The following is a 20747-nucleotide window of genomic DNA, read 5'->3' on the forward strand; positions in this document are numbered from 1 at the left end:
ATTTCGAGCTTAAGTTTTTGCCGGGCCTCCACCTAAGGAATTTGCGAATTTAAGCGAGCAGAAGTTGAATCAGCTAGTTGAACAAAGGCACTCGGCACTCGGAGACGGCCCATCAAACTGGTCTGTATCAGCCTTTCGAGGTTAGTAATGAATCGCGGAAATTTTACAGAGAATTTTCTAGCGATTTGACGACAATAAAATTCAGCACAAGCTTTCATTGTAAAACTTTTCTGGCATCGAAAGGCCATTAGATTATTTCGGCGAACAAGACTTGAACATGAGAGCTTTAACAAATCTCTGTTTGTGAAGCCTTACATTAGAAATCCTTCTGTTCCAAAAACGATGTAAAGGTAATAGTTTTTCAGAGGTTTAATAAAGGAAGTTTTATCAAATATTGGTAGCCTCTGATGACTTATTTCAGTTGCCGGGTTTTAGTTTTGCTCGAAGGCTCGTCGCTCGATCGTGAATTTAGCCTGATTCTCAGACGTCCGAGGTCGTTCACGGCCCCTTCGTTACCCCTCTCTCCCTCTCCCGTCTGATATACTCTGTGCGAGGTCGTGTTCACGACGTCAGAGTCATTGTCAATTTTCACCAATCAGATCGGATGTACCACATCCCGAGAAGTGTGCAATGTGTGGAATGTTATTCAAAATGAAAGGTTTCGAGTCGGCTGTGCAATCTTGAACGCTTGCCAAGTTTTGGCGTGGAAAAACTGTTCTCTAAACAGTTCAAAACGCTCAAAACGTTTGTTTCTCATATTTATGTCTTCTTAACTTGCCAACGGGATTCGGAAAGTCGCTTGTGTTCCAGATGGCTCCTTCAATTCACGCCGAAATCACGACGCCACGATGGATTTGAAGCGAATCCATTGATAATTGTGATATCCCCTCCAGTGAGCGTTATGGAAGATCAACCAAATTTCTTGCGGAAATTTGGTATATCGGCTGGCTCGATAGGAGAAGATAAGGCTCTGAATCTGAAGATTGAGAAAGGAGAGTGCTCCGTGGTATTTTCGTCGCCGGAGTCCTTACTAGGAAATGATCAGTGGTGAAGGTTTCCTGGAAAAACCGGACCTTTGTATGAAAAGTATTTGTTGAAATATTCTGTGTAAACAGTTTTGTTTTTTACAAATTCATTATGTACTCACACTTAACAGCCAAGTACACCACTAAATACAGTTTATTACAATGATACTTAAGAAGGAACATTTCATATTCATTTATGTCAAACAAAAATGTACCATTTTCTTTATTCCTTTCCGAGCAAAACAAGCCATGATCGAATATTACGTGAATATTATTAAACTTAAAAAAACGCAAAAAGGGGCTTCAACATAGAAATTGCCCACAGCTGTACAAAAGCTTTTGGACACTGAACCAAGTTCGTCTGGTGGAGGTGAGAAGAAATTCCTCCCAATGTTAACACAATCTGGAAATGCCCGCACAACTGCAGGAACACCTGAATGCCTTACTGCTGTATATCCAACCATCGAAACTGTAGGAGGTAACCTTATCAGACTTATAATCTCCCTCGCCGTTAATACTGGTGAAGGAAACCTTGTTTGATCTCGAGGTGGACTTGTAAGAAATAGAGCTTTCTTCACGGGCTTCGCTTCCAGCTTTAATCTCGACTCGATCTCCGCTTTATGCGAACCTTGGCGTTTTTAGACATTTCTGCCCTCAACTCGTCTTCGAGACTTGAGATTTCACATCATTTTTTTCGATCTTTTTCAACTTTGGGTAGCATTTTCTTTTGCAAACATATTGCAAGTCCTCGCTGGAAGTTTGCAACTCACCGCCTAAATATCTTGCCGAGTTTCTCGCAAAGTGCCCAGGAACCGCTATTCTATCGCTTGTTTCGAGAAATTCAGCGCAGAACAAGCACTGAATCGAGTTCGTACGAGATAAGACGGCTTTCTTCGGCCTAGAAGTTAAAAATTCTTCGCTTTGCCAAAATCTGATCAAGGAAGAACTCGCGAGAAATTGATTTGTTGACTTTTCCACGCTTCATTTCTTACGCGCGTTGTGACTGGCCCTTGCTATACAACAAGTGCTTTGACGTCATGAACACGATCTCGCACAAACTATATCAGACGGGTGAGGGAGAGAGGGGCCGCGAACGACCTCGGACGTCTGCGAATCAGGCTATCGTGAATTGAACTCTTGAAGAAACAGCCGCTCGAAGGAAAGACTGCATCATGCACAAATATAAGCTTACATTTCAGACATTTTCCTTTAAGTCTCAGTCTTCTGCTCATATAAGCCTATTTTACCACATAACGAAAGTGACAGGGATCATTTTTAAAAGCCATTCATGTGGGCATATTGTAAAACATAGACTAGAGTGGAGTGGACTGGATTTGTAAACCATGGAGTGGATTTGTAAAAGGTGGATTTGTAAAACGAGGATTTGTGAAACATGGATTTGTAAAACGTGGATTTGTGAAACATGGATTTGTAAAAGGCGGATTTGTAAAAAGTGGATTTGTAAAAGGTGGATGTGTAAAACATGCATTTGTAAAAGGTGAATTTGTAAAACATGGATTTGTAAAAGGTGGAGTTGTAAAAGGTGGATTTGTATAATATGGATTTGTAAAAAATGATAATTTAAAATTAAAGCGCGCGACGAGAACAGTACGGAATTTTTTTTTCACGTAGATCAAATCGGAAACTGTGCAATAAAAGCTAAAGATTGTGACACCCAGGGAACAATAAGCGGCAAGAACGTAACAGTATTGAAAGAAAACCGGATGTTATCCTGCAATATAATTAGCCAAAAGTTTGTGCAAGCGGCTAACAAAATCAACTGTTATTTAATTCCTTTTAACTATTGCTACCCTGGCTACCAAAGGTTTTTGTCGGGCATCGGGGATATTACTTTTCGTTTGAGTATTGGCACTGTTGACAGCTTGGCGCTGCTGTCAATTACATGTATCCATAAACAGAAAGCTGGAGTGAATGTTTTGACCTTTGAACAATAAAATCTTGCATAATTCAAATTCTGGCGCGAAAGTTTACACGGCGCGCTCGAGATCGAGATGGCGGTTTTCAAGCTTCCATCTCTTTCTCTCAAAAAGCGAAGACGGCAGTTATCTTTGCTAGAGTTTAGGTGGAATTCTATAAGCCTAAAGAAAAAAATAGGAAGCGGAACTTTTGGAACAGTTTATTTGGCTAAATGCACCGACGAGGAGCAATGTGTTGTTATAACTAATGTTTGAGAAATTTGCAGTCATTCGTTCAACAAAAAAATGTTGAACAAACTTGTAGCACCGGCTCAAGCAATTCATTTTCTTGATTCGAATTAATCCTTTTCTTACCAAGAAGTGTTACAATATTGCATTTATAAACGTTGTGATAAAATGTTGAGGAATTATTTCTTTGTGTGCTTTCATTACAGTTAATGTTGAAGTGAATTAATCGTAAAACTAAAGAGTGAATTGTTTGGAATGTATGTAGAAGTAAATGCATGTAAAAGTAAAAAATGAATTATTTGGAATGTATACTATTGGTATTCTGTTTGCTCGAAGGATCTGCAAACAAAATAAAGTTTATTGTTTTACGTTTGTTTTACAATTTTTTTACAAATCCACCTTCTGCACAAACTAAAAAAACAAAGATTTACGGAATTAAATAACAGTTGATTTTGTTAGCTGCTTGCACAAACTTCTGGCTAATTATATTGTAGGATAACATCCGGTTTTCTTTCAATACTGTTACGTTCTTGCCGCTTATTAATTGTCCCCTGGGTGCCACAATCTTTAGCTTTTATTGCACGGTTTTAGATTTGATCTGCGCGAAAAAAACATTCCGTACTGTTCTCGTTGCGCGCTTTAATTATAAATTATCATTTTTTACAAATGCATGTTTTACAAATCCACTTTTTACAAATCCACCTTTTACAAATCCATGTTTTACAAATCCGCCTTTTACAAATCCATGTTTTACAAATTCATCTTTTACAAATCCACCTTTTACAAATCCATGTTTTACGAATCTATGTTTTACAGATCCACGTTTTACAAATCCACCTTTTTCAAATCTACCTTTTACAAATCCACTCCATGTTTTACAAATCCAATCCATTCCACTCTAGTCCACTCCAGTCCATATTTTACAATATGCGATTCATCAGCTCAAAAAGCTCAAAGCCAGGGGTGTTTGTTGGCTTTCTTCTCGCTTTTAAGAAATGCCTGGCTCCATATTGTTCAGTTTCCTTTTGTCGAAAAGGCCGTGAAGGATCGAGAGCTCAACCACCAAAAACTTCTACCATGTACACTTTGTTTTCCATTCTTCGGAAAACTGATCCTTGGAAATTTGATGTTCTTAAAAGCAGCATATCTGCCCTCGAAGCGTCGCTTCTCGGGCAAATATTTGTTTTAAGAACAACAAATTTCCGCAGGGCGACCATCAGCCGATAGTTCCTCGACAGAAATACTCTATTGTTTTTAAACAATTAGTGTAACAATAGTGAGTAACGTAGCCAATCCGAGAACGAACGGCATTCGTGATGGTGAGTTCCTTTGGGGCGTCGTTAGTTTCGGAACTTTAATATCCAATAGCATTGATTAAGATTTGCTATGGTACGTCAATATCAACTATAAAAAAGTTAAGAATAGTTCAATTAATTTTAATAATAAATTGGAAAACTAAAAAGGTATGTAATTATTTTTGAACTCAGGGTCGTCAAGACTAAAATTCTGTAAGTCGAGATATTGGCTATTCATGCACCCTACTTTATTCCTGCAGTACCAGCGAGGCGAGGCGGTCTTAATATTTCTTGCGTCGCTGTCTTAGACTTTTTGCTCCATGAAGGCTGCCCTTCATTTTACCAAGGTACAAACGGCTGGGTCTTATATACAGTGTTATTTAGCGGCTGAAGACATACGAGATGTGATTGGTCAAATAGAACAATTGAAGAAATTTTAGTTATGCTGATTGGCTGATAAATTTAGTTGTAGTATATAACTCCTCCTGTGACTCATTTACCATGCGCGGGTTGTGTTGCTGGCCACACGACCTTGTACAACAAAAACTTAGCAATATTCAGCGGAAAAGCAGTAGATTTCACGAGTGTGGAAGGACAATCACGGCTAGTTTGGCCTTTGTAAGCCATGACTGAGTACAAGCTAGTGGTCGTTGGAGGTAATCTTGAGACTCTGTGTTGCTTTGCTGTTCTTCCATAGAGCGTTTGATCTTTAGGTGAATTTTTAAGACGATCGCCGTAAACATTTGGTCCAACCAGCCAAACTAACTGCAAGCTTAACTTTGTTTTTTCAGCCGGTGGCGTTGGCAAAAGTGCGTTGACCATTCAGCTAATTCAGAACCAGTAAGTACAGTAAATAGAGGAACCAGTCCGCATGGAATTCAGCATGTGCTTTCATTAGTATGAGGACATTCTGTGTCGATTGGCGCGGTCGCATCAATCGCGTTGTGTAATAGTCAAACCTCACAATGTCGCTAAACTTGATCTTACCAGTACCTAACGTAAAAGTACAATCTTGTCTGTCCCCTGCTTTTCATCTATCATAAAATTAGTTTTTATTTTTTTTCTCTTCCTTTCGAGCTTTCAGTACAGTACATCCAAGTGCAAGCTGATTCAATTCATATAAGAAGGCTTCCAGTTGTAAGCGTTCTTTTCCTGCTAAACTTGCGGTCGAGCATAAATAAGCCTGAATTTCATGTCAGTAGAAGTTTCAAACAAGCTGTCAGAACGCTGTTTCACAAGTCTGAATTTGCCACGACGAACACAAGCCATTTTCAGTGTATTTTATTTAAGCTTATGTGCTGCATAAGTCGGACTCGCTGAAACGAAAATCTTTGCTTGTGTTATTCGCGGTGCTGGGCCCGCTAGCTTGTAAATGAGTTTCTTGAAATATATTTTCGCGTAAATAAGTTCTAAGACGAGCCTTGCAGATGTTTATTGGCAAACTGCAATCATTTCTTGCGTTTTTACCCGTAAACTTTCAAGGAAAGGGAGTTGTTGTTGTTGATGTTTGAGGGTGGGGAGACCTAAGGGGTGTGGACCACTTGCTGGGTGGGGTGGGGTAGTGTTATGGGGCTTGTAGTACATGTAGGCTAATACTGTGACTTGAATTTAACGCTATAAGTTAATTGAAAATTTATTTCAGTTTCTAGTTGTAACAACCAAGCATGAAAATGAAAAAAACAAACAAAAAAACAAACAAAATAAAAAAAAAACAAAATGAATAAATAAATAAAACAGTTTGTGTACATACAATTTTTTAACTATTCTCTAGTGTTATTATTTTCCTTTTCTTTGTTTATGGAAGAGAACTAGGAAGGAACAGGAAGACAGTGATGTTATTTTCGTAAACATTTGTCTCTACATCTACTGCACAGGAAAACACACTGTCCATCGTTATTTCCATAACAGCCAAGTAAGGTTAAGTTATTGATTAATCAGTTGTATTGAACCAATTTTTGTTTTGTTTTGTGTTACAGTTTTGTGGATGAATATGACCCAACAATAGGCAAGTGCTTTATTGTTTTGTTTTGTTTTGTTTTGCCTATACCTGGGTTGTTTGTGATGCTCAGCTGAGATTTGATTGTACAGTATTAAACTCTATTTATAATTTCCTACTCATCATGAAACTGAAGTTTTCAATTTTATAGCTTGGTTGGTTAAAAGTGACCCACAAGGAATACAAAAAGTGATTTTCTTATTTAGCTCTCCAAAAAAAAAAAAAACAAAAAAAACAATACATCTTACACTGTAAATAAGCTGAAGCTCATGACGGAGGAAGTATGGGAGTGGCAAATGTTCACCCATTCCCCCTCCCCCAAAAGAAAAAAAATGCAATAGAGAAGTTGCTTGGTTACTATAGGACTTAAATTTTGAGGCAATACAACAGTAGCGGTAACTCAAACTGTGCTCCTCTCACTCAACACATCTACAGCAATGATTATTGAACAGTTTTGAACGAGCACTCATCTGAGGAACCTTGTTACAACCGAAAACATCAACCCACTGTGGCCCTTCCTAGATTACAACATATGTGCGCAGAGAGAATAGTCATTGCTGTTCAACAGTGTTCGAAAACAAAGGCTCAATTGCAAGTGACATGTACAATGTAATGTGTCAGCATTGTTTCAAGTTTTTTTTTTTGCTTTATTTTTTCAGAGGATTCTTACAGAAAACAAGTTGTAATCGATGGAGAAACTTGTTTACTGGTAAGTCTTTCATTTGCATTAGCACCCTTTACATGTGCATGTTGTAATTACTATTTTGTAGGACACATACTGTAAACAGATACATAAACTAAGATGTCTTTTATGTCTGTTGATTCGTAGGATATTCTGGACACTGCAGGTCAAGAGGAATACAGGTTGTTAACACCCTACTGATCAGTTGTTATCATATATTATATAGACAGTACAGTGTAACTACCCATACACATACAGTATCATAAGTGCTACAAGCCTCACACAAACAGACCTATGCACAGTATTAATTTATTCATATTTGGCTCGCACATTTGAGCTTGTCAACTTCAAATGAACCTACTAGTATTTGCACTGCAAACTGAATCCATTTGGGGGAATTAAGATTCCTAAGTCATGCTTTTTTTTGCCACAAATTCTCCTTTGAATTTTGAACAAAAGACCTTTGAGTGGAAGTTACTGTATTTTGGACCAATTCTAAGCACACATCATGAAACTCGGACTGGAGAATGGGTAGGGCTTTTTTCACGTCTGGTGATTTTACATGTAATTGTAAGTTTCTTTTTGGTTTTTGGAAATCTTGAATAATCATGTATCTTACTAAAACATTGATTAGAAGACAAATGATTAGAAAGAAGATCTTTATCTTGATTTACCAAAACAATCTCACAGATACAGGTAACTCTGAAGTACCCAGAAGCAAGAATTGCTGCACATAATATTTTGAAATGCGATGTTCAGTACATGGACATGTGAATGCGGACTGTAAATGCTTTCAACAATTTTCATGCTTTTATCATTTTAGTGCCATGAGAGATCAATATATGAGAACAGGAGAAGGTTTTCTCTGTGTTTTCGCTGTCAACAACAAGAGATCATTTGAGGAAATCCATGCATTTAGACAGCAGGTATGCTTATAAATTACGAGCACATAAAATGTTGTGACGGTACTGTTGTGGGAAGCAGGGGTGGCACAGTGGTGAGAGCACTCGTGTCCCACTAATGTGGCAGGGTTTGATTCTGTCCTGGTGCCTTATGTGTATACCAATCAGTCAATCAATCAACTGATCGATCGATCAATCAATCAATCAAATCTATCTTTCGATCGATCAATCAATCAATCAAATCTATCTTTATTAATTTTGTACTCACTTTTGCAAAGAAAATTACAATGTGCAATAAAAATATGAAAAGTAAAAATTAGAGTACTAGCTGCCTGGAATAACCATAGAGGCTAGCGGAGCAGGTCTCTATGTGGGTTAAGTTTGTTATCGGTTCTTGCCTTGCTCTGAGGAGTTTTCTCTAGGTTCTTGGGTTTTCCTCCCTCCACAAAAACCAACACTTTAACTTCCAGTTGACCAGGATGGAGGACCTACGTGAAACCAGCTACAGTTGATGTGGCTTCCTCCCTAAATATTGTAATTATTTTAAAATTTGGCAAGATGTTTTTGGTGTGCTTCTGGTACAGATCTCTTCTGTTCTGGTAGTTTATCTTTTAACACATGTGGTGGAATTGACCCCTTTGAAACTCAGAGGTCAGGAACACAGTCAAAAGTTTGAAAGTTGGCATTCAGTGCATTCCTCCCTTTTATCTCATGTCTATCTCTTATTATCTTCTTCTGCTTATCAGATTAAACGAGTGAAGGATGCTGATGAAGTTCCTATGGTTTGTAAGTACTGATAACAGTTTCTTGTTTCACAGTGTTCATAGTACTTTCTGCAATCTCATTCATGTTTTTGTAACTAAACCTAGACACGAAAAAAATAAACTCATCATCATTAGACGAGATGGGTAAATGGACCTTTTAAATATGGTGGAATCACACTTGATTTGAGCAAATAATGAAGGTACATACATGTACACGTACACCTGGCAATCCTGCAAGCAGAAACCACCATGCACGGTCATATAGGATCTGTTATAGCGGGTTGTTCATATTTCCACAAACTACTATATTTTGTTCTGTTGAAACTGCAGACCGTTTTCTTTTTCTCTTAAAATCCGAAACCCTACCAGCAGGATGATTATCATCTTAACTGATCTCTTTTAACCACACTCATTTAAGAGGGAATCCACCATAAGTTTGAGTAACTACAATTAGTGGACAAAAACTTAGTATATAACATAGTCTATAACCATGTACAAGTGAACTACATGTATTTTCTTGATGGTGTCTTGTAGTGGTCGGAAATAAATGTGATCTCCAGAGGACAGTCATGCCAATGGAAGCTTGTGATTTAGCAACGAGTTATGGAATCCCGTTCATAGAGACATCAGCCAAAACAAGACAAGGAGTTGAGGATGCATTTTACACCCTTGTCAGAGAAATCAGGCGAGATGTAAGTGACTTTTGTCAGAAATTTCAACATAAGGCACTGGGCCCCCTTCCTCGACCAGTACATTTAACTTAGTTTACAGACTCGAAGCCATATTTTGAGATCTAAATCTAAGGAACTATAGTGTGGGTTTTGGCTCAAAATTCAGTCCATTCTGTGTTGTTTTCTGATATTGTTTGAAATTTAAAGTGAAGAAAGAATGGCATACTGTAAGTTACATTATGGTCAGGGCGCAAAGAAAACAAATTTTCAGACTTGCCCTTTGGGAAAGTTCTACATGTAACTACAAATATGATATACTACCTCGAAGGTTTTTCTCACTAGCTGGGCTTGAAAAAAGGAGTGTCTGGTTGTCTGAGACAAGTAGATTGTCTGACCAGGCAAGTACATGTAACATTTCATTCTAACCTGCCCGATGGGCAAGGGGCCGGGCAAGGGGCCAGGCAAGTCTTCTGCCAACAAAATAGTAAAAAAAGTAAACTAAGACTTCTGTATTTTGAATTTTCTCAAAAAAGTTTTCCCACCAAATTTCACTTGCAAGTGACAGACAGAATCCATTTATCGACTTGAAAAATCCACTAGCCCTGGGGTATCAGACAGGACTTCTTTGCAAACTTTATGGTGTGCTGTTGTACAGTAATAAAGACCACTGGTCTGATTTATAGGTAGGCTCTTAGTGGCAGATCCAGACCTACTGCAAATTTTTTTTTATCCAAAATAGGGGGGGGGGGGGGGAGGGGGGGCTAGATCCGCCACTGAGTCTGAAGTGTGTACAAATGCGTGTATATGAGAAGGCCAGTTTTAAAAGAGGTTGGTCGTGTTTGTTGACAGGTAGGTCGTTGTACAGTGATAGAAAATTGTAGAGATCATCAGATACACACACATATATGTATTTATAATGACTAATTTTTGTTTCTTTTTCTCATCATACAGAAGGGAAAGAAGCCAATTCCAAAAGTGAAAAAGAAGAAAAGGTGTATCATCTTATGATGTAGACATTGCAACAAGATGAATTCCTTTTAAATAGTTTCTGTTATAAAGTTATACATTCATGCATGTAGACCTTGGCATGACATGGCATGGGATGACAATGTGCAAGTAGTTTAATTGTTGTTCTTAGCTGAAAGCAGAGAGATAGATGTATCTTTTCGTTGCTTGAATGTGATTTCGTGTGCATGTGGAATTACAATCATGTACTAAGTTGATATTTCATAACAATGAAATGTGTAATTTCACAAAGCAAAAACCGTATCTCCATAGCAAAGAACTCAGCACAGGTTAGATAAGTTATATGATATTAATTACTTTTATTATTAGATTTTTAAGACCATTTATTTTTGAGGCCAAAAATGCATGTCATAAATACCAATGTGCCTACTAATAAACCTTCAGAGTAGTGGAATCACACAATGGTACATGTAGTGTATCTGTCTTGATCTAGTGTAGTGCACATGCCAAAAAGGTGTCTGTTGGCCATGTCAAGACATGTTTTCCAGAAAGTGATTCATCTTTTTTTGTTCATGTGAACTATTCCCTTGTAAAAGGTGTAGGATTTTAGGACATTTATCATTGACACATGTCAGGCAGTCTTTTTATGCCTAGTAATTAGTAGTTGTATCAAAAGTGATAGGTTTGTATACCGTAACAATTAAATTATCATTCATTTAAGGACACATTTCAGAAAGTATTCACTTTGAAGACAATTAAATGTAAAAGTTCTAGTGTGACTTGACTATTTTTGGAAATTTTTTCTTATGTGCAAAGTTTGTGACTGCAAATTGCCTAGATGCCCTCTTAATTCTCATGCTGTTGACTTCAGTCAGTGGTAGAATTGCCAGTTTAGGGTACAAAGAAAAACAAGTTTTGGACCTCCTTTTTGGACAAGCTCTTCTGTAGTTATAATGTGCCAGCCTGCCAATCATTCTCACTTGTCCATCAAGAGAATGATGGACAGAATCCACAAACCCAAATGAAAAAAAAAAAGCACTTTAGCCCTGGGCAATCAGACAGGACCCTCTTCATGCTGAGTTTATTTATTGATATTTTTAGAACCATAACAATGCAGGTTAAATTGCTAAAAATGGAAGCAAAAAGATGTGTCACTTTTAAGGACTGTAGTCTTGGGGTGCTAGTTATTCTGTTGTTCTTGGTGGGGATTTGAAAAAAGAAGTAAATGTGTGAAAGTAGGTGCAGTAATGAGAACGAGTTTCTGCGGGTCAGAAACTTTCTCTCGCACCAGTGGGTACAATTGATGACTTCTCAGTAATTGATAGTAATATTTAGCTCTTCCTTTAGTCAAGAAAAAGTATTAGTTCATGTGATATGAAAATAGCTTAATTTACTTATTCTCTCCTACCGTCCTTCAACTTAACGGTTCTTGGTTTTTGCTCAATTAAAATTGTCTCGTTATGACATAGCTGGATTTTGGCTCTAATTAACTCTTAACTAGCTAATGTGACTTTGTGGTCATTGATGATTTACCAGCAGCTTTGCATTTTGTTTCCTGCGAAGAAAATAGCACGCATGTATTGAAGAACATAGGTAATATTTGAGTGAATAAAAGCTTGCGAAACCCATGTCGGGATTTGTTGTGTTTACCCTCGGTTGGTTGAGGAGGTCTTGGTCTTCACATGACGTCATCGCCATCCTATTGGACGACCCTGACGTGCTTTTGTATGTGTTATCTAACATGGTCGCCAGGCCTTCATCATTTAAATCTCCCGGGATTAGTTGCAAACCATCAATATACTTTTAGAAACTATAGTAGCTGGTAATAGTTTATCTAACAAGGGAGTTAAAAGTGAATTCATTTAAAATGTTCATACAATCGTTTTTGTCATAATTTCAAAGTCTTCTAATTGTCGTCAATGAAAAATTCAGACAACCATATACTGAAGATACTTCACCCTAAAGTGCAATAAATCATGCTCACAAGCTCGTCATTTATCATCAAATCTGTCTCTGAAAGCGTTTGGTTCCTGGACTTTATAGACTCAAGTTTAACATTCTACCAGATTTCCTGCTGTTTTTTCCAAAAAGTTTCCAAGGTTTCATCGATCTGGGTTCGATCCCTGGCCTAGACGTTATGTTGTGTTCTTGGGCAAGAAACTCTACTCTCATAGTGCCTCGCTCCACACAGGTGTATAAATGGGTACCAGCGAATTTAATGCTCGAAAGGGGAGGGGGGGGGGGGGGAGGAAGGGTAGGGAGGGAGTAACCCTTCGATGGACTGGTATCTCATCCAGGGGGGAGTAGAAATACTCCTAGTTGTTTCATGCTAAAGAAACTAGAGATAAGTCCAGGGGGTCAACAGTAAGAAGCGGGCGGGATTGGAAGTCACTGACTTCCTTCTCCCAGCTGCCACGCCTAGCCAGTAGGAATATGGAGTAGGCTAGCCTGAATTTCAGCCGCCTCCTCCGCTCGCCGAGTCACTCGAGTGACTCGGCGAGTGGAGGAGGCGGCTGAAATTCAGGCTAGGAGTAGGCAGGAAATAGTAATTTCCCCGAGGATAACGTACTGAAGGTGAAACAGCCAGAGGGAAAAATATATGTGCACGCCTTCCCCTCGCAGAATCTGGACAAAGTTCTGTGCTCAGTTGATATGATGCGAAGGAAAAGAATAGGATAAGCCAGTTTACACGAAACCTCTTTGGCCATGGGTGCTGTGTGTGTGACCCACCCTACGTTTTCTTCTGGCCGCTCTAGAACTGGGGCCAAATTATTAGAACTCGTTCCCAGGAAAGCGCGGACGTACATGTGCGGCCTGGATCATGGCGGACACAAGGTCCAGAAAAACCCTCGCAGAATGGGAGGCTCTATTTCAGAAATCTCTGGGGAAATTATCCGGCAAATGTTACAGATCGTTTCTTCTTGATCTTGCAGCTATTTATGTCGGCCTCAAGCCGTCATTACTGTTTGATTATGCCGTCGTCGATTTAACCAATGCCAGTATTTTGATGGCAGCTTTATCAGCGTCAGAATGTTTAGTTCCCTATTCCTTGAACGTTCTCAAAGTCAGTGAAGACATATTCTTCGCAGATTTGGCAAATATGGTGAGTCATCTGAAAAAAACGGTTGAGCATGAAGAGTTCACTTTAGTTGACGTCTCTGGAAAATTGCAAGAACCGCGCATCTTGCGAACGGAGGCCTCGATGGCTGTGAAGAAGCAGTTTGCCAGAATCGTTGAATTGTTAGACCAGAAATTGAAATATGTATCTACGGACATGACGCAAAGTGATGGAGCACCTGGAACATCTGAGGTTTTAAATCTAAATGATGTCAGTGGCAACGACGAAAACTGGTGCATGCCTTGTGTATTTGGTTTTCTTCTTGGTTATCCGGTAATTTACTGGTGTGACCAAGACAGTGATTGTAACTGCCTGAACTTAGTGCCTCTTAACCGTTATACTGTGACTGTTAAAGAGTCCTCATTGATATTTCATTACAAAATGTTGCTTAGGAGCAGTAGTCTTTTGGGGGGTGAAAAAGCGGAAAGCTGTGATGGTCATCTAGTGTTTTCCTTCACTGCTCCAGTGGAACTTGAACCTTATTATGAGTCAAAAGTCAGTGGCTGGATAAAAAGAATATGTGGTATGGGTAAGGCACTTGGAATGAGTGAGCATCTGACAGTTAAGAAGGAGCAAGTGTCATTTGCACAGGTGACTTTGTAGCAATCTATTTGGAACTTGACCTCTGAAAAAGCCTCTTTCTTGGATTGTGTAAAGGTAATAACAGTATGGCTGCATGCATCCTAGGTAAATTTTCTTTTTATTTACAGTGGGCTTAAATAAATATGTTAATGCATGTTTTATATAGCCACATCAGTGGTAGCCTTCTACATGTGCATTGACGCTCTGTAGGCCTGTCATGCATTCTAACTACCCCAGGAACCTTCGTGTGGGAGGAAGATATTATGACAAGTCACAAGAACAACTGTGAAGAAGGTACATGTAACAGATACAGTGGAACCCTGCCTTACGACCACCCCGTTAATATGACCACCTCATTATTACAGCCACTTTATTCTGGCCCAAAAAAATCTCAGTCAGTCATTTTCTTATTTAAAGAACCCCTTTAATATGACCACGCCATTAATACGACCAATTTTCCATGACCCGAAGGTGGTTGTATTACAGGGTTGCACTGTATATATACATCACTCGGACTGAAACATCAGTGAAACATCATGACAAGTGTAAATGTGGGATTTGTTTCTCACTGGTATGGTGTCATCTACACTGTATGCTAAGTGTCATTTCTTAATAAAAGCTTATTTTTATAGAAGAACAGTACTTAGGACAGATTTGTCAGATATTAACTTGGGGACGTCTTGTATCTGGGCCCTGGTTGGAGAAGGATTAGTCTCTGCATCAGACAGAGAACAGTATTTGATTCAAAAAAGCTTAAGTCTTATTTGGAGAAACCAACTGCTTGCAAGGTAGTTGTATTTATAACTGCAATGATCATTCATGTATTGACATCTTTCTCTGTAGTTGAAATCCAAGATCTCCCATATATTCACTTCCACATATTCACTTAAATTAATTTCTCATTAATACTTTCCCAGAGAGTATGATCTTATAGAAAGATCCTACAATCTATGATCAGTGGCTTCCAAAAATTGTTTGAAATCTATTCATAGACAACAGCAATTTTAAGAAAGATGCCTGATTGGTTAAAGATTGTCACACACTACAGGTCACGGCAGCATCTCTTTTTCCGGATGTTGTGATAAATGTAACAGATACTTTGAGTTACGAAACTAATAATATATTTCAGAAAATTTTAAAGTTGCAGCGGGAGTTGATCTCTTAGATCACCTTCGTTACTTGTACACCATTTTATTGGTTTATACACCGTGTTGAGAGAAAATTGTTCGATCCCTCAGTCTAGTAAAAATTGATTGAAGTGCTACTGCAGCTAGTGGAATAAATTATATTTCATCATCAACCATGGTCATAATGTAGTGGTTAGAACTCCTACACTCTGTCTGTAAAACCAATATTTATGAATTTTTAAATTCATCAGGGTTTGTTGCAATACCTGTAGAATTGTTTTAACACGATAGTTTTTATGGACAGTTTAATTTAAGGAACTAAGGGACTGTTAGGAAGACTCAAGAGATGAAAAAGCAACTCAAAAAAATTGTACCGTTGTATATTTTCTCTGTAATCAATATTAATGTCTTGTGTTCGTAGAAATGTGTTGCTATACCGGTGGACGCGTTAGCACTTACATGTAAGCATAACGATTAATTAGGGAAGACAGACATCGACAAAGTTAATTCCATCCCGTATATATATCTTTTTAGGACCACCCAACGGTTTTTTCTCAAATGCGCTGCTTTAGAATATGTGGAGAGCTTTTAAAGCTCTGTAGATGAATTTTAGACTAAGCTATGAATATTTTATCTGTTCAGTCATTTTAGCGGAAATTGAGTCTTCTCGAATTTATTGGGGCGTTTTTGTCCATTTCAAGTCTTTCCAGACGCAATTTTGTTTAATACATAGATCGTCCTCATCTTCCTCATCTTATAAACTGGCGTTTTATTACATCTGCCTACCGCCATTGCACGTGAACGTATTTACATATAAATTACAATTTCTTGTACTTCTTCTTAAATTCTCCTGCTATGTGCAGCCATCAAAATGTTTTATTCTTTTTATCTCTTCCCAGCTTGCTGTAGTTCAGTTAGCCCACGTGGAATTGATACCTTCCATTAGCGAGGAGTTCGGTTTTAAATTATTAAGGTTAAACACGATAACGCTTTACCAGGAATAATTCAGCTAATTAAGTGGACTAAGTGGACCGAAATAATTCATGAATTTTCAAGTGGATTTCCTAGTAATAAACTCACTTAGCTAAAAAAAAGAGCTTCTGCTTAAATATTCAGCCATTATATGCAGCCATCAAAATGTTTTACTCTTTTTATCTTTTCCCAGCTTGCTGTAGTTCAGTTAGCCCACGTGGAATTGATACCTTCCATTAGCGAGGAGTTCGGTTTTAAATTATTAAGTTTAAACATGATAACGCTTCACCAGGAATAATTCAGCTTATTGAGTGGAAATAATTCATAAACTTTCATATGGTTTTCCCAGTAATAAACTCACTTAGCTAAAGAAAAGAGCTCTCTAAAAACAGAGAGCTATTGAATATTCCACTAATCAGAGAATCATGAAACTGTTTTCAGTTTTTTTTCTTCAAACATCTTCTTTTCCTTTATTATTTTTGCAGGTGTGAAAATATAGGTTTCACGGCCAAATGATTTATTCATTGACTGCTTATAAACGCAATGACAGGTTCTTATGAACCCGGCATGTTCATAAGAAAACGTTGTAAAATTCAGACTCTCGAAAGATGCAATTGTGAAAATGTAGGAAGGACGTGCATTTTAATTCAGTATAACATTCGCAATATTACAAATTTTAAACAAATTAAAGTACTAAATTTGCAGGAATTAATATGCTTGAATGGAGTACTACGTGATGTGACTGCAGTAAGGAAAACCAACCAATCAATCAATCAATCAGTCAACATAACTGAAACATAGCGAATTTAAAGGAGAGTTGTCCCACTTCAAACGACACATTGCTCTCGTTGGAGGCCGCACCATGATACTCTTGCCATTACTGTTGTTTCTGTCCTCCCAGTTAATGATGATGTACACTATGGAAAACAGTGCCCTTTATCGAAATCCAGAAGGCGACTTTTCCATTGGCGATTTTAAGCGTGATCCTTTCCGTTACCTATGGGCAGAGAATATAACATCGCCCATGGTGGAAGGTCAGTTTGATTGCACTTTCCTTTGTGTTGCTGAAGCAAAGTGTTATTCTTTCAACATGGCGGCGTATCCTGACTCGAAAGGTCTTTATCTGTGTGAGTTGTTGGCCACTGACAAGTACAGAGAAACTAAGAACTTTCACGCTAATGCTACCTTCCATCATTACAGCCCATGGGTAAGAGACAAATGTATTTATTTCCCACTCTCTTTAGTTAGACTAAAACGTTTTACACTAATGTTACCTTCCATCATAACAGCCCATGGGTACGATTTTTGTATCAGGCCTACAATTCGTCTGCTTTCTTATCAATACAGGTCCTGAAAAGTTGTATCATGACTAACGTTCTCTTTGTTTAATATGTTCAGTCGCCATGTGAAAGTGATCCTTGCAAGAACGGTGCTGACTGTGTCCCTGAATATGAGTTGAATTCCTATCGCTGTCACTGTAAGCTGGGATTCTGTGGAACAGACTGTGAACATGGAGGTATAAGTTAACAAATGTTTTATTATTATTATTATTATTATTATTATTATTATTATTATTATTATTATTATTATTATTATAATATATACATATATCAACAGGAAAAGACTGAATCTATAAAGCCTTAGGAAGGCTACTTGCAGTTTCAAGACCTTTCTTGGGTGTGTGTGTTGGATGGGGGGTGGGGGTGATTTTAAGATAAAAAAGCATGAAAGCTTAAAAAGCCTTCCATTAGAAAAGAACATTTCGGTGGCGGTGGGGGGGGGGGGGGAGGGGGGGGTGGAAATCTTTTGGGTTACAGCTCAAAAGGATGGAGCAACCTTAAACTATCTGTTTTCCCTTTCGTAACCTTATAAGAGGTTAAAATGGCGCTTGTTAGAGAGAAGTTTTAAAAGAGAGGGCACTTAGGAAAGTAGAAGGGCACACGAAGACGTTGGGGTAAGGATCCGATGAAAGAAGGTTTCCTAGACCTGAACTGCAAGAAGGCGCAAAACGGTGGAAAATATTATTTCCCCAGAGTCGGCACGGTAAGCGGGACTTCTGAGCCAGCCGGTGAACACCAAAGCTAACTTGGACATTTCAACATTTCTTTGCAGAAAATAAAAGCTGTAGCGAGATTAAGTTGCGCGATCCCAACGCTCCAAACGGATCATACGTGATCGATCCTGATGGAGAAGGTGGCGTGATAGCTTTCACTGTTGACTGTGACATGACTGACAAGAACAACGTTGGCGTGACGGTCATCAGTCACGACAGCGAAAACACAACACTGGTGCAAGGATGTGAGCCGAAAGGCTGTTATAAGCGTGACATTCACTACACTGGAACAAATCTCCTTCAGCTGGGAAAACTAACGGCCATATCTGCCCACTGTGAGCAGTTTATCAAGTACGAATGTCATCACTCAATGCTCCTGCGGAACGGTAACATGTTTGGCTGGTGGGTGTCACGTGATGGGGACAAGATGACTTACTGGGGAGGAGCGAACTCCATTCATTTATACAAGTGCGCATGTGGGGTAACTGGCACTTGTGCAAATTCTGGATATGGATGCAACTGTGACGAGAATGACAATGTGTGGCGCGAGGACAGCGGTTTGTTGACAAACAAATCTCACCTTCCCGTCATGCAGCTGAGGTTTGGAGATGTAACCCCTTCTACCGAGCTAGGGTATTACACCCTGGGAAAACTGAGGTGCTATGGAATACCCACCAAATAAACACATGCTTGACCTGTAAATGTATCAAGCATTCTAATGATAACGACCTTAACGTAGCTAAACGTTAATCCGGCTCTAGATAAATCACTTCATAGAACATATAGCTAACAGATTATTCTGTTACGAATTAAGAAAGCTACAATACATAACCATTGCATTGATCAAAGGGTCCTAAAGTAGTTTGACTCTTATCTAAGTGATCTTCAACAGAAATGGCTACTAAATGTTGAGCTATCTGTTGCGCGTGGTGCTATCTAGGGTCTGACGAATAAAAACGAATCAATGCTTAAAATACCTAGAATGGTCACATCAGAGACTTGCTAGTATTAAATATATTCCCAAAGATAAACACACAAAATAAAGTTAAAGCCTCCGAGAAAGGCTTCAATAAATAAATGACATGATTATTCATATGGTATTAATACGAAACAACTGCGTAAACAGTACGAGGACCATCAATCTTCACAGCAAACACTTTGTCACGCTTTATGAAAGACACCCTAACATGAGAATGCGAGTATGATCTTCTTTAACCTTGAGTGGGACACAAGGTAAAAGCAGTATATGGTACACTGTTAATGCGACATCTTTTCAAGAATTGCCGCTCGCTTAATTAGGGAAGCGATAAAAATTAAAGCTAATGCCAGTCTGGGAACACATTTTAAACTGCGCGAGTAGTTTTTTTTAATTTTTTTTTTTTCCTAAATTGCCTCATAGCTCTCCAAAAACACATTTTCAGTATGGCCGCTCTGCCACAACATTTCGTCTTGTTTATTTGCCGCGTTCCTTCAAAAGACACCAACGTCGCTCGCGCACCAGCTGCTCTCGCTCGTTAAGAAATAGTAAGCGTGAAGCGTGCAACTATTTAGCAAATAGATTCCATGTTGCCGTGTGGCTGTTCAGTATTAGTCAAATCATAGTTAATAGAGGGGAATGGTTATGACACTCGACAAAATTCTTTGTTGTAAGGTGTTTTAGTTTTCTTTTTGGCCTTAACCGTGCACAGAACACGATATTTGTTTACTACTGACCAAGGAACTAACCTATAGAATTGTTTTGATTACGTAACTCATGCATAGTGTTTGAACGCAAAACAAAAGATTGCGCACGGTCGTTGGCCCTCCAATATAAATCTTGGCATCCTTGTTAGCTCCTTTGATGTTTGCCGAGCTTCATAACCACCCCCCTCTATTAACTATGGTCGAATCTAACTGGGATCCCTGTTGCAACCATCAGTAGCTCTAAAAACCTACCTAAAAAAAAACTGACTGCAGTAAAGCAACAACTAGCAGCTGAGATAAAAATTGGGCCAAAAGCTAACTCGTCATTATCGATCAGAAAAAAAGCGAAAACCGCGAAACACTTTTACAATAAAAGACAAGTACAAGCCTCTTCATAGTGATAAACCTGCGCGCAAACCAAAGTGTTAAGTTTGATCCAAGAACTACACCGTGGTAACCGTACATACAGTCCGGGGGGACCTTCAATATGAAGAGATGAAAAGGTCGGGAATTCTCATGGTGGGGTATCAAGGATTCTGTACGGAGGTCTTGAAGAAACGCCACTATATTTGGTTGTCAAAGTATATTTTAGGGTGCACTCGAAGAAATAATAATCAAAAACGCCATTTTTTCTTTCCTTGATCGATTTCAACTGGTCTCTCGCTATCGAGTCCGGTCTGCTGGCCTTGGCTCCTTTCCTAAAGAGCGGCTGGTAATCAAGCCTATACCGTTTTAAGTGGAATCTT

At 38.7% G+C, this 20747-nt stretch overlaps 3 protein-coding genes across 3 annotated transcripts; all 3 read left to right on the top strand.

The window, feature by feature from the left end:
* Positions 1-4969: 4969 nt before the first annotated feature.
* On the top strand, positions 4970-12094 carry LOC110051044 (GTPase HRas). The gene is made up of 9 exons (XM_020757016.2): positions 4970-5141; positions 5277-5325; positions 6462-6490; positions 7141-7190; positions 7311-7345; positions 7987-8089; positions 8812-8851; positions 9364-9521; positions 10452-12094. The coding sequence occupies exons 1-9, from the start codon at positions 5111-5113 to the stop codon at positions 10506-10508; spliced, it is 552 nt and encodes a 183-aa protein (XP_020612675.1). The 5' UTR covers positions 4970-5110; the 3' UTR covers positions 10509-12094.
* Positions 12095-13273: 1179 nt separating this feature from the next.
* LOC110051042 (UPF0739 protein C1orf74 homolog) lies at positions 13274-15466 on the top strand. The gene has a single exon (XM_089278658.1). The coding sequence runs from the start codon at positions 13288-13290 to the stop codon at positions 14185-14187; it is 900 nt and encodes a 299-aa protein (XP_089134784.1). The 5' UTR covers positions 13274-13287; the 3' UTR covers positions 14188-15466.
* A 143-nt stretch (positions 15467-15609) lies between these two features.
* LOC110051045 (contactin-associated protein 1-like) lies at positions 15610-19396 on the top strand. The gene is made up of 3 exons (XM_089278657.1): positions 15610-17472; positions 17664-17781; positions 18378-19396. Exons 1-3 carry the CDS (start codon positions 17128-17130, stop codon positions 18998-19000), a joined length of 1086 nt encoding a protein of 361 aa, XP_089134783.1. The 5' UTR covers positions 15610-17127; the 3' UTR covers positions 19001-19396.
* Positions 19397-20747: the final 1351 nt, after the last annotated feature.

This window comes from Orbicella faveolata, unplaced genomic scaffold, assembly GCF_042242905.1.
Source record: "Orbicella faveolata isolate gen_17 unplaced genomic scaffold, um_ofav_v1 contig_46, whole genome shotgun sequence".
In the NCBI taxonomy this organism is placed as follows: domain Eukaryota; kingdom Metazoa; phylum Cnidaria; class Anthozoa; order Scleractinia; family Merulinidae; genus Orbicella; species Orbicella faveolata.